Raw genomic sequence first — 13,430 nt, forward strand, 5'->3', positions numbered from 1 at the left:
GTGCCTCACCTGCTTATTGGGGGGGAGAGAGAGAGAAGCAAATTGTCAGTCAAACTCATAAGATAGGTCAGGTTTATCAAACTTGATCAGTTTATTAAGGCTGTATTAGCTGACAAAACTAACTAGCTATATCTACACTAGTAACTAAAATAGGATCAGGGCAAAGGTTTGCTCACTGGCATGTAATCAGCTATGCTTTTTGTTAGCAAGCTCCCTGGCACAGTTTTAACACATTCTCTCAGGCAGTGGGACTGCGTACCAGGAACTATTTCCATTAGACAGTGTGGATGTTACCAGCCCTTTCTGTTAAAAATGGAGGGAAGAGAGCTTTTTGACATGTGAACACATGCCGAATCATGCCAGTTGGCCTCAGGGCTGAAGAGAGGTTTCTGGCTTGTTCTTGTTAGTAGTAAAGAGGTGGCTGCTGTGGACAGTTTTGGGGCTCTTAGTAGAGCCTGAAAACATACCAAACAGGGAATCTTGAAAGTACACGCTGTTTCTGTCTGTAGCACAGAAAAAAAACATGTCTAACTCTAATATGAACTTTCTTCTGTTCCTGTGCCAGCTCACTTCAGCCCAGAACTGGATAGGACACTTCTGGGACTGAGGGGAATGTTCTTTTTATTGAATAGGGTCTTTGTTATTGTAAAGCTTCTGAGACAACATTACAACACTACCTTTTGGATCCTGTGCTGATAATTTACTGTTTGTAGCAGATATTGATTTGATATCATAATGGCTAAAGTCATTTATACGGGCAACAGGTTTATCATGGGTACTGACATTTAAAACTTTCCCATAGTAATCTGCCAGTAGGCCTCAAACACAACTTGAAAGGCTGCTTCCAGGCTATACAGCTTACTTCAGCCTACACTGTCATTTCCATCTTGACTTCCTCTAATGAATTTCCTTTCAAATAAGGCCAATTTCTCTGTATTGCTGGTGTATTTCCATTTTTTTTCTTTGAAATAGTTTTATTTTCCAAGTGATTTTTAGATCATTATAGAAACAAACCCTGTGATGTCACCAAAGTGATTTTTAGATCATTATAAAAACAAACCACATGATATCACCAAAGCCAACCCTGAATTACAGAGCATAGAGAAATATGCCCTTTCCACATGTCCACAGCTCTAAACATTCCTTAATCTGAAAAGGGAAGAGATTCGCTTATCTTTGTTATTTTAAAATGCTATGTTTATTGTACAGTTTCTAAAGCCATAGTTACCATGCAAAAATGACTGTGATGAATGGCTTTTGCTTCACTATTATGATGAAGTCTTCTTGGTTGTTGTTTTGTTTTGATTTTCTTTTCACGGTATGTATCACGATGTAGCAGTGAGACAAGTAACTACTTGTTTGTATATGGAGACCCAACTACTTGCTATGTTAAAGAATTACTTCCAGCTGTGTTTTTAATAAAATCCTTCCCACTAAAAAGTCAGCATCTCTGCACATGACATTATTTACCTGCAAAGTCCAATCTGGTTATGAATCTGTATTTTGGAGCTATCGTCCTTGAAATTATTCAAGAGAGTTTTTGTTGTCACAAAGCTTAAATTCTTCCTGAAATAAGCTGTCTGGTATCCTTAGCTGGTTATCTATATCCACAGAGCAGATTATCTGTGGTTGCATCTCTGGGTTTTCTTTTTTTTTCTTTTTTTTTCTTTTTTTTTTTTTTTTTGCAAGCTGTGTACTTGAATGAATATGAACCGTAAATGAAATCTTGACTCTGTGAAGTCAGTTGGTCAGCCTCACAGAGGAAGAATTTCAAATTAATCTTCCTCACTCTGTGATTCAAATCATTCTTTACAGTCCAACAGTTCCATGTATTATACCCCCATATTTGACAGATGGCTTGGATTGTGCTTTGGATAGCTAATTTTTTTCTGCATTTTCAGTATTCCATATATTTCCTGGAACAGGTGTAAAATATTACAAAATAATACTGCAAATGCTTAGGAAACTTGGTATCAACAATGTATGTAAGGTTAGATGAGCAAATTCTTAAGCTAATTCTAGATGAAAATATTATGAGCATTTCATGTAGAGATTTTCTTGCATAATGTGATAATGGACTGAATTTGTCTGTAATACGAGCTATTGTAGGAATGTCATTAGGTGAAAGGGTAAACTGTTTGCCAAATAGTGCTGGTACAGTGCACTTCCCAGGGTGCTGTGACCATGCAGTGCAAAGACTGAGGCATTCACATCTCGGACGTAATGGTCCAAATGGTATTTCTTTGAACTAATTAAAAAATTTTCAGTTTTCTCTTATTGTAATAAAATGAATCAGATGTGTACTCAGTCTAGTAAAAAAATGCTATCGAATCCTTTCATTTTCTTTGCCAGAGCAATGAAAAGTTACTTGGTCACTGTTCCCCCCCGATTGCACAATCTGGATAAAGTTTGTGGTGACCTATTGCTGTCATTTCAAACAGGACTGCTCAGAGATGAATGACCATACAAGTAATATTCGTATGGTATGATCATGTATTCTTAGTGTGTGATTTGCTGTTTATGACCTTGTGATCAAAACAGAATCTGGACTCCAGCTAGGGATATTTTTACAAGTCCTCTGTAAAGCTCCAAAAGTATGTTAAGTTAGGGAGAGTATAGAGACTGAGTTGGGGAGGGTGGCGTTAAGTAATTTTGCAGCACAGCACTTCTGGAAAATGATAATTCTGTTTTGGAAAAAAAAAAAAAAGGAAGTTTACCATTTTAAATTTATTTAATGTAAGGAGAAAGCATTAAGGAGATAACAGGAAAAAGGTGCACCTATAATTGCTGAAAGGCCAGTGCACTCACATCATATATGTGAAACCCCTAGATTCAGTTCCTTGATCCAAACTGAGCACCCTCAAATTTCTGATAACTGGGCTGTGGAGTTAGCCTCCTTCCCCATCCTGCCTTTCCTGTCTGGACGTATTTTTCATGTATTTAGCAGTTTAGTTAAAAATTACTTCTGCCAGTTAGAGAGAGAGGATACACACCAATGATTATGGCAGTCACCAGAACTGTAGGCAATTCACGTGGATTTAGAGCAGGGAAGTATTCCTCACTGGTTGGAATCTGCCATATCCAAAGTGAGTTAATGCAGGCAACTAGGACTCAACATTAGGTTTCTGCATCCGAAAGGAATACCCTAACCACATGGCTGGAGAGCAGTTCTCTCTTGTGTCAGGAAGTCTGCTTGGGATTTCTCAGAAATACTTCCATCTAAATCAATGCATCTTCACAAGGCATTTTTGTTCCTGTGAAACAATGTTTTTTATTAAAAAAAAATTGTCATTAACTGATATTTATTTTGACCAACAATAGTATTAGATTATGGAGCAAAATTGTGTTATGGTTAATTGTTTGATCCAAATAGAAACTCATAAAGGTCCTGTTTGCTGTTGAGATCTCATTCCTTCATGACAGGGAATGTCAACCAGGGTATGTTGTGGCAGTCTGTTGGGGGAAGCTGCAGCTTAAAGGCTGTTATAGTTCCCGCCACCACCACTGTTACCCTGAAATTCACACAGAGAAAAAACTCTGGTTCTTTTGAGTAGTTTTCTAGTGGTATTGATCCTCCACAGCAGCACAGATCCATCAGGACTCAGAAATACAGTTGCTTGTTTTACTGAAAGTTAAAATAGTTTTAGTCAAAACTATTTCCGTTAGAAAATGATGTGTTGAGAAACCAAACATTTCATGATTTTCTAATGATTTCAGTTAACATTCCAAACATTTTCATCTCAAGATTATTTCTCAAAAGTGTTATTTTTCAAAAATTTGAAACTGCATTTCAAAATGAAGTCTTAATTTTACTTTTTAAGTTTGGATTTATTACTGTTTGTTATATATTTAGTGATGTGTCAATAATTTATGACATTTATTATAGCACACTTTTACTTTATATTTTCAAATCGTCAGGGGCAGCTGCTACTTGAACACAGATTGAAGCATCTTATCTAATTTCCTAGGTCAAACTGTCCCGTTTGTATTGTAATGAAGTTTGACACGTTAACACTTTGATTTAAAAAAACAAGGTGATAACTTGGCATGTTATTAGAGAACTAGGCATTTTCAGTGCCATTGTGTTAACTGGAGTCTTTTTCTTGATACTGAAAACCTCTGATCCTCTAATTAGTATGACAAGTAGTTATCTTCTTTTCTAGATCAAAGTGTCACCTGCTTCTCTTGTTGAGGAACAATTTGATATGTTGACACTTTGATCTAGAAAATAAGATGAGGTGTTGTAATCTGTAATAAGCAGCAGCTGCTAATATAAAAATAACAGAAAGGTGCAAGTTGTATGTCATAACGTTCCACAACACGACCTAATTTATCATGCAGTGTGTACTGAGGTTATTGACATGATACATAGAATGTGAAGGCACTAAAAAGTGTAAAATAAAAAATATTTTTAGATCATTTTAAAACAAATTTTTCAGCATTTTTTTTTAGAATTCTTGGTTTCATTCTAATTCAGACTGAAAAAGATTTGCTCCTCCTCCCAATCTCCTGCTGCTCCAAGACATTTGGCCTCTTACTATCAAGCTAGCATACTAATATTGTCAGAAACATATCCCTAATACGAGGCAATTCTTAGCTGGCCGTTTGAAGCTAGATTCCATTTCAGTCTCCAGATAACACAGGACTGAAGGAGTGGAAAGATATTTTATTGCCATCTTTCCCCATCCTGCAGATTTACCATGTGTAAGCCATTCAGTCCATAAATTGCAGAAATGACCTTTGAGACTCTCTGCACTTCTTATCCAGCCTCCATCTAATCCATAGGAATATCCTAGATCAGTGGAAAGAAAGCTGGTAGGAGCAGCCGTTACTGAGTTAAGGAATACCCACACGTTAACAAGTACCCTTAAATAAACTGGGGAGAATGTCAGAGTGTCAGTTTTGACTAGGTGAATTATAATCTGCAAAAGAATGAAATGATCTTCTATGGGAAAAGTACTTATTAACCAAGAAAGTTACATTTTAGAAAACAGAAAATACATGGACAAATGAAAATTGTCAGAATTCAAGATAAGTTGCCCTTGGAAAGGAAATTAAAACAAACAATAGTGTAACAACTGAAATGAGAACAAGGAAAGAGGAAATGTGCCACTATTCTGAGAATGGTGTAGAGATCAAGGATAATCTGGATTAGGTCTGAAACTCTGTGGGTTTTTTTTTTCTTCTCAGCATTGGGTAATAATGGTGATGCCAACTATGAGGACAGGAGTCAAGAAAAGTGCAGGTATGGAAACTGAATACATCACAGCTGTTCAGTAGGTTATTATGCTCAAACTGGGACACTTGATAGTCTCCATCCCAAGATTTTGAAAGAACTGGTATCTGAAATTGCAAGAATAATAGTGAAGCTCTCTAATAAACCCTATGAAGTTGTGAATGGTGTAGCCCGACAGGGAGTTAGCAGAGGCCACACCTATGTTTAGGAAGGCAAAAAATGTAATCTTGCTAATTGTAGACCAGTTAGTCTTTACTGTGAGGCTTTGAAGTAAATCCAGAAAGAAAATATATTTAAAGCCTGGACCCATCGACAGTGGGGTGAACTACAATTTGCAGCCAAGCAAGATGATGCAAGAATTCTTCTTTGATATGATAACTGTTTTTTTAGACAAGGAAACTAGTTATATGTAAGATGTCACATAAATAAAGCTTCTGATTTGGTGCTACATGAAAAAGAATTAATTATAATAGAGTGTGCATATGTTATTATTTTACAAGCAGATAACAAGCTTGATCTAGGAAATGCTGCTTACTGTTAACTGTGTTCACCTAGCATCTGTCATTTGGAAAGGTGGGTGGGTTGAGCTCATGTCTGTCTGCAGAATATCACGTACCCTCAAAGAGGATGAGGGATTAGTCAAAGACAAGTAAGGAATTAGCAGGGAGGCAACAATAAACATGTTGGAAAGAAGAAGCGTTAAGGTCCAAGGATTTTGTTAGTGGAATTTCTCTCCAATTTCTCACCAGTTGGTGTTGGACCATTTTTCTTTAATGTTCTCATTGAGAACCTTGGCATGAAGAGTACAAATGGAGCAACAGTGTACAAATGAAATTGACTGATGACACAGAGCTGGGAGATATTGGCAATAGAAATTCAGTTCAAGGTATCTTGCAGAAAGGTTGGAATGACATGAAGTATTGGAAAAATAAAAGCAGTGGGGTGAAATTCAGTGATACCAAATACAAGGTCACACATTTAAGGATGAATAAGAACAACTGCTGTGAGCTGGATAGTATCAGTGGACAGGAGAATAGACAGACAACAGAAGGTGACTGTGGGTAGAAGAGATGCACAAATGTATCAGATAAGATGTTTCCACTGGACGTAAGGAGATATTGCTACCAGAGCACCAGTCAGAGAGATTTCTGGATTGATCAGGAGAACGGTGTGCCTACTTATCGAGAGGTAACAGAAAAGTTTGTAGTTTTTTAGCCAACCTAAGGAAAGAATAGGTGGAAATGTATGTGATCTCTATAAATGTATATGCATTTGGAAAAAAAAAATTTCAATAAGAGAATAAAGCTATTAAGCTTTATTATTCTAATTCATTCAATATTTTTCCCTCTGTTGGCTATTTAAAAGCATTATAAAAATCATCTCTTACCTGTGGCGAGTCTGCCAGGATAGGGGGCTGTGTGTTCGTACCTCTTTGGATTTAATTAGAGGTGCAGGTATTCATATTTGACCCTGGAGTAATTAGGAAAGGATAAATGCCAATTTTACCCTCTGTTTTTCTTAAGTCTTGTATTTTTCCAACCCGTGGGACTATTAAACACATAGCATTGTTTGTTTAAATATTTTGAAATAAAAATAACAGCAAAAGGATCAGTAATAAGATTTCTTATTCAAAATCTGGCTATTTTAACTTTGATATGTAGCAATTAGCGATTAGCTGTAATTAGAAAATTCAGATTTTCTACAAGTAACTGTGCTGCAATGCAAACTCTCATAGGGTTTCTTGGGAGAAGTGTAGAAACAAGAATTCTCTTTTGCAAGAAATTTGGGGGTCGGGGGGAGGGAGACATCCATCCACATAAAAACAAATGTGAGAGCATTGGAACTTGCGGTCAAAACAAAATTGTGAGGAAGAGACCACCACGTTGCAATGACAGACTACCCTTTCAAGGTTAAACAGAAACTTCATCGATGGTGACCTATATCCCAAAGGATAGACTCACCACTGAATTGTCTGTTTTAGAGAAAACCTCCACCAAAGCAACCTGAGTGTAATTCTTTTTCTTATTGCTGCTCTTTCTTTCCCCTGCTCTCCAGAAAAATTAAATCAAACCTGATGCATTTTTGTGAAAAGTTCTGATTTCCACATGCTGACAGTTTCTAAAGAAATATTTTGTCAAAAAGTTCCCGAACAGCTATTGCTATTACTAGAGGTGAGCTCATTTAGGATTATTGCCGTAGGCACCATGGATGGATTTCAGTATATGTTATAGGAGTCTTCCATCTATTTTATAATAGTACAGACCCTGTTATTTTATTTAGCAGTTTAACTTGATGATGGACAAAGTTCTACTTTCCTTCTAGTAAAGGAGGGCATCTTTCATTTGTGAGGGTATTTGCGTCATATTTGCACTCTTCAGTGTTCAGGCCCCTGTGTGATGGGTCCTTCTGTGGTATGGTGGCATACTGTGCGCATATATTCCTATGCTGGAATTTTTCTTGGTCTCACACAGCTCGCCATTACCTGCAGCTACTCAGGAGGTTAACAAATGTTTCACTTTTATTCTCTTGGGTTTTTGTAGCTTTTTGTTTTGTTTTGCATTTTAATCCAAAGCACCTGATCCTGCTGTCATTTTTACTGGTAAATCAGATGCAAACCCAGTCAAATCAGTGCAGTTTTCCTTACCAAAAGCTAGCATAAATAAGAGTCTCACACTCTTTCATGACTTTTGTCCTGAAAAGCAAGTGGAACATTAGTTGTATTTTTTTATGATAGTTCTCCAAAGAGACTAGCCGTTAATCTCTCTGTGAGTAGGTGTGTCTGCTGCAAACATTTCCTTCCAGTCTACCATTTCAATCACACTTCACAGTACACTGAAAATTGGCAAGGATGTTAATTATTGGCCTCTAGAACAAACCACCTACTTTGATTCAAGCATGTTTTTCCAATTTTTAAGAATGTTGTTTCACCTACAGTACAGTATAATTATAGAAAATGGCTTGGTTTGGCTAACATTCTTGTGTTCTGTGAGTTCTGCTTGCAAGGCAGTAAGCAGCACCAAGCGAGTGGCTCACCTGCAGAGGATTTTAACCTCTTACTGGCAGGAGTTAGGGCTTTCCAGCTTCCAGTATATTGTTTTCAGTTTTAGAAGGTCTAAACCACTGTCACTTGGAGGTTAAACATTAACACTTTTTACTTTTAAAGCTCAAAATAGTACGATTGTTTTTATTCTCAGAGGAAATTACTGTTAAAAAATCTTATAAATGTGTTAGAGGAGCAGTTACAGTGGTGGGTCTTGTACTCCAATAATGCAAAACCCAGCGTGCAACATGACACACTGAGCAGTACAGTGCAGACCAGGACATGACTGAGCAACCAGCAGGATAAATTGCTCATAGATGACTGGGAGTTGACAAAAAACAGTGAAACACCTGTCTGGAAGACAAACAGGAATAGACAAACAGGAAACAAAAGCAAGTGTTAAGCCTCATTTTAGATGAGAGATTTTGAGGCACAGAGAGTGAGTTGTTCATGATTATATAGTGAGTCTGGCAGAGCTAGGAGCTGAGCTCTATGCCTTTCACTTCATGTATTCCCAGCTCATATAACAAGCCCTTAATTTACCAAGAAACTTTTTCTGCAGCACTGTCCTGAAGAGTTAGCAGAATTCACAGTCAGCATTTCTCGTGCATGTAGCTCTTGGTTTGAGGCTCTACAACTTGTAACTTTAATAACTTACACCATAAATTAAAAACATTGGAATGATATGGAAACCAGTCCAATGCTCAGGCTTATGTGTTAGAGAATTGCTCTGCAAGACCAGTCTTATTTGTTGTTACAACAATTAATCATCTTCTGGTTATAAAATAATTAAGATGGTACCAGGGCCCTCAGTGGAGTCCTGCAGTGCTATTGAAATTGGACATTTTAAAAGTAATGGTGATCAAGCTATAGAGCCATATTAAATATACATGAGTACTTATTTCTACTTCCTCCTTAACCATAACGCCATGTCAGGGCTGGCTACCTTCCTGGTCTTACAAGCCACATACAGCAATTTCCATAATGGTTATGAGTCACAAGCCATTCACAGCATGCTGTGAATAAACAAAAGGAGGGAGAACATCCGGGATGGTTCACAGGTGGGAGATGGTAACAGTTTATCAGGGATTCCCTCACACCATTATAAGGCAGATCCAGGATGAGAACTCACCCAAATCCCAGAACAATCCAGTGACACCTGTCTTAGCAGCCCCTGCTGGCTCATTTCCTACGACAACTCAAGATGTGAGTTAACCAGCAGCCCTCAGGCAGTGCAGCTGAGCTGCTGGTAATATCATGTAGCTCCAGGACAGGAGCTGCACACGAACAGTATGAGAGCCACATGCAGATGAAGAGCTCCAGCTCAGCAGTTTGTGGCTCAGTGCCTTGCTTAGCTCTCTAGAGTATGTTGGTCAACAGGTTGCACTTGGATAATTAAATAAATATGAAATATATTTGTTGACCAACACTTGGCTAAACTGAAGAAATTATCTAGCCTTTGCCATTCAAAAAGTTTACTGTACATGTGAGGGAAACTGTACAAAGCATTATCCTGCTGGAGAAAAAAAATACAGTTACAATACTATAACAAGAAAGGGTTTTTTCAGAAGAGTTGAATAGGCAGTGTTGCAAAACAGTATTACACTACTGAAGGGCTGAAAGGAACACAAAGATTGTTACAATGTTTTCAAAGCAATACAGATGATCTGACAATCATTGTCTTATCATATTGCAGGCAGAATTGATAACCTTGCAACAAGAAAAAGAAGCTGTTCTTCAACAATGCAAAAAACTAGAAGAAGAAATCCAGACACTGCGTATTTATTACAGGTAAAATAATTAATACTAAATACAAATCAGTGACTCATGGGGAAAATTTTCTGCACTGTTTCATGACTGTAAGTGAGGAAATGGCCTTATCAAACAGGTATTTGTTGGAAATGTGACTATGTTAATGAATCAAGGCCTGCACTTCTGCTTTACTGCTCACCAACCGTCTCTTTGAAATACAAGTCCTTTTCACATGGCCTAAATATTCTATTAGTTTCCTTTAAGGGAAAGAGAAAGTTGCTATCAGTTAATTCTCATAAAAAAAGAAAAAGCTATGTCATAGCAATGCATTCACTTAAAAGCATGAGGATGAAAGGACCAGATGGCATAAGTGGTTATTTCTTCCCTGGCTGTTTGCACATGCTTAGCTTTATCAACCTATATTTTAAAATAATAAAATCTGTAATTTTAGAAAACAACTTTCCTTTCTAACCCCCAGCATAATATATATATTTTAATTACTTACATTTTTTAGCAATAAAAAGAATGAGAGCAGTAGCCATTCTCTCATTAATTTTGGTGGGCTATACTGAACATTTCCATGGATCACTGAGGAAAAGCTCTGTGTGGTCCAGTGAAGGAGTTAGGTTGTTTTATGGAGTGATGTTGGGTTACAGCTCTCATTTCATCCTGACCTCCTGTATGCGGGGGTATACAGAGCTGCCAGCAGGTTTGAGGCAGGAGAACTGGCATCAACACAGCAGAAAATTGTGAATCTGAGGGCTGAATGTCTGTGATGAGGGATGTGGGCTGCAGAGGTAAATAAAAAATGCAGTGTGAATATTGTGTTCATTGGAAATAAAGGGAATTAGTTAGTCATAACCAAAAAAACACTTGCAACAGCAGAACCGTGTATGTTTTCAGTGTTTCAGCATTTGCAAGTGAAAAATACTGAGGTTTCTAGAGGTTTTTAGAGCTTCCCTTTCTCATTAAGTTTATTAAAAACTTGGAGGGAAGTTTCAAAAACAACTTTTGTTCCTAAATTCCATAGGCATTTATTTAAAGCCTGTTAATAGTCAATAGAAACCCCAAGCAATTTGTGATCATCGCTTTTAATTAATTTGGTCAGCTTTTAGGCTACACATATGTTATAGTATGATTTGCCAAGCTAAAAAAAATTTATTATCGTGCCCTTATTACTCACTTAAATGGGATTTTTTGGATAGTTTAAAAACAGAAATGCAATTTTTATAGTGGTATTTCAGAAATTAATAGTTTATGTGTGTTGGTGCCTGCACATTGCAGAATGTTTCTCACTGACTTTTCTTGCAGCCGTGTTGTTAAGATAATATGTCAAGCTTGCTCTACCATCAAATTTGGCAAATGCTACAGTATATAGCAGACAGTTTATTTATGCAAATGCTTTAAATTTTGGTAGTGTTAATATTAAAGACTTGCAAGAATCACTTTTAGAATGTACCATGTTATTAAGTTATGGCCATTACTTTGAACAGGCAAAATTTCATTGCAAGTTTGATAATTGTATTTTGCAAGATGTACTCCTTAGGTGTGTAAATATATATCTGAATACCCCTTGGGGCAACAATCTTTGCATCACTCCTAAGTTATACAAGTTATATAAAAATTCTTAGCATCAGAAATGAAAGATTTTGTATTGTACTTCACTGACCTGAGAGGATGTTTTTTTAATGTACTTTAAAGCAGACCCATATATGTATATGTCATCAAGAAGAACTAGAAGACAGCTTTAGATTAGTCTAAAACTTTTGCAGAAGTAAAAAGAGGGATGGCAGGACACATATATTTGTTTTGAAAAGTAAGTTGAAAATGACTGCATTTTAATCTCTGGTTCTTACTGGAGAGTAAATCTACTCACCTTACCTGGTTAATTAGTCATGTTTTCTGAGGAAGAAACTTTAAAGTCTAGAGGGGTCAGAGGTATGTTGTGAATATGGTTTTATTTCTTTTTTTTTTTTTTGAGGGGAAGTGGTCACAATCAAGTAATGCTACATTCCAGGTTTCAGCCAGCTTAATAATAATGTCCTCTAATAAAGGTGTGCTCAAGGTCTCTCTTGATTTGCAGTGCTTCCTTATATTTCCAGTTATTAAGAATGGATACAAGCTAAAAGTGCTCTCTAAACATAGCGTGTTGTTTTCTGCCAGCAGAACATCATTTAGTTTTCCATATAACAATGACAGTGTGTATTAGGTTCCCTATTTTTTTTGCTAGTGATTGTAACTAATTTTCTCAGTGCACCATGTAGTATTTGGTAAGTTTCTAGCATGTATTCTGTTCACATGAGGAGCACAAGTTAATACTTGTGATGTGAGATGTGTCTTTTCTTCTTTTCTAGACTGTACCCCAACAGAAATATTTTAAAATTTGTCTCCTGGGACCTTCCTATTCATTGCTTTCTAGTTTCCTTGTCATATTTGAGGTCTCATGCCTATCATTAGCCTGGGTTAGAAATTAATTGCATTATTGTGAGGATTCTTATGAACATATTAACATTTCAGTTGTAGTTTGGCATATGTTGCATGAACATCAGCCGCCTCTGTCATCCAATAGTCTGATAGGGTAACATACCTTTGAACACACACTGAAGACAGATGAAGATAGATGAAGAAAGGAATATATGGCACGTGTGCATAAAGCCTAGGGGACCATATCAAACCAAATGTGGGATGACCACGATAATCACGAATGGCAAAGCAGAGAGCACGTTCCTCAGGGCATTCTAAATGAGCGACTCTAAATGAATCTCTATTTTGTATGTGCAGGCTATTTAAGGAGTGTTTAGTTTTTATTTTACTACTTGCCACACAGTGGTAACCTAGAGTAAGTACTGAAAGAGGTCTTCAAACAGCCTATTTGGGGATTTTAAAAAGGCTGGGTGAAACTTTGACCCAGGTGAGTTAACTGGAAGAGTTACTTCTCAAGACTGCCTTACCCTGGAGTTGCTTCTCTTTTGGACTTCAGAGTTCCCCAGTCCACCTCCACATGTTCCAGTCCTCATCCACCTCCACATGTTCCAGTCCTTATCTGAACTGTACAGATGCAGTGGGACATCTTAATACTGAGAGTACACACTTCCTTTATCCACTGTTCTCTCTTCCCTTTTCCAGTTTCTCCCACTGTCATCTCTGTGGTACCTTTCCCAGTATGTCAGCAGCTTGGGAATTTTTACTCCATTTGGTGCCTTCTCCTGCTTCTGCTCTTAGGTTTTCATCCTTAATAAAGAAATTTTATCATCCTTTTCTGTTTGTTTCCTAGTTCTAACTAAGATTTACACATCATCTTTTAACTTGGGAGGAAGAAATTTAAGAAAAAAACAATTCTAGAGGCTGATGTTAAAGTGTATAAGAAAACCCTAAAGGCGTGCCTTCATGCACAACCACCAT

At 37.2% G+C, this 13,430-nt stretch overlaps 1 protein-coding gene across 28 annotated transcripts in view; it reads left to right on the forward strand.

The window, feature by feature from the left end:
• Positions 1-13,430, forward strand: part of MIPOL1 (mirror-image polydactyly 1) — a 210,869-nt gene that overhangs the window by 145,689 nt on the left and 51,750 nt on the right. For all 28 annotated transcript variants that reach the window (XM_068946476.1, XM_068946486.1, XM_068946495.1 and 25 more), the window contains one exon: positions 9,973-10,067. In XM_068946476.1, coding sequence (XP_068802577.1) covers positions 9,973-10,067 — 95 coding nt within the window. Of the gene's footprint in view, positions 1-9,972; positions 10,068-13,430 lie in introns of those variants that run through there.

This window comes from Struthio camelus, chromosome 5 (assembly GCF_040807025.1).
Source record: "Struthio camelus isolate bStrCam1 chromosome 5, bStrCam1.hap1, whole genome shotgun sequence".
In the NCBI taxonomy this organism is placed as follows: domain Eukaryota; kingdom Metazoa; phylum Chordata; class Aves; order Struthioniformes; family Struthionidae; genus Struthio; species Struthio camelus.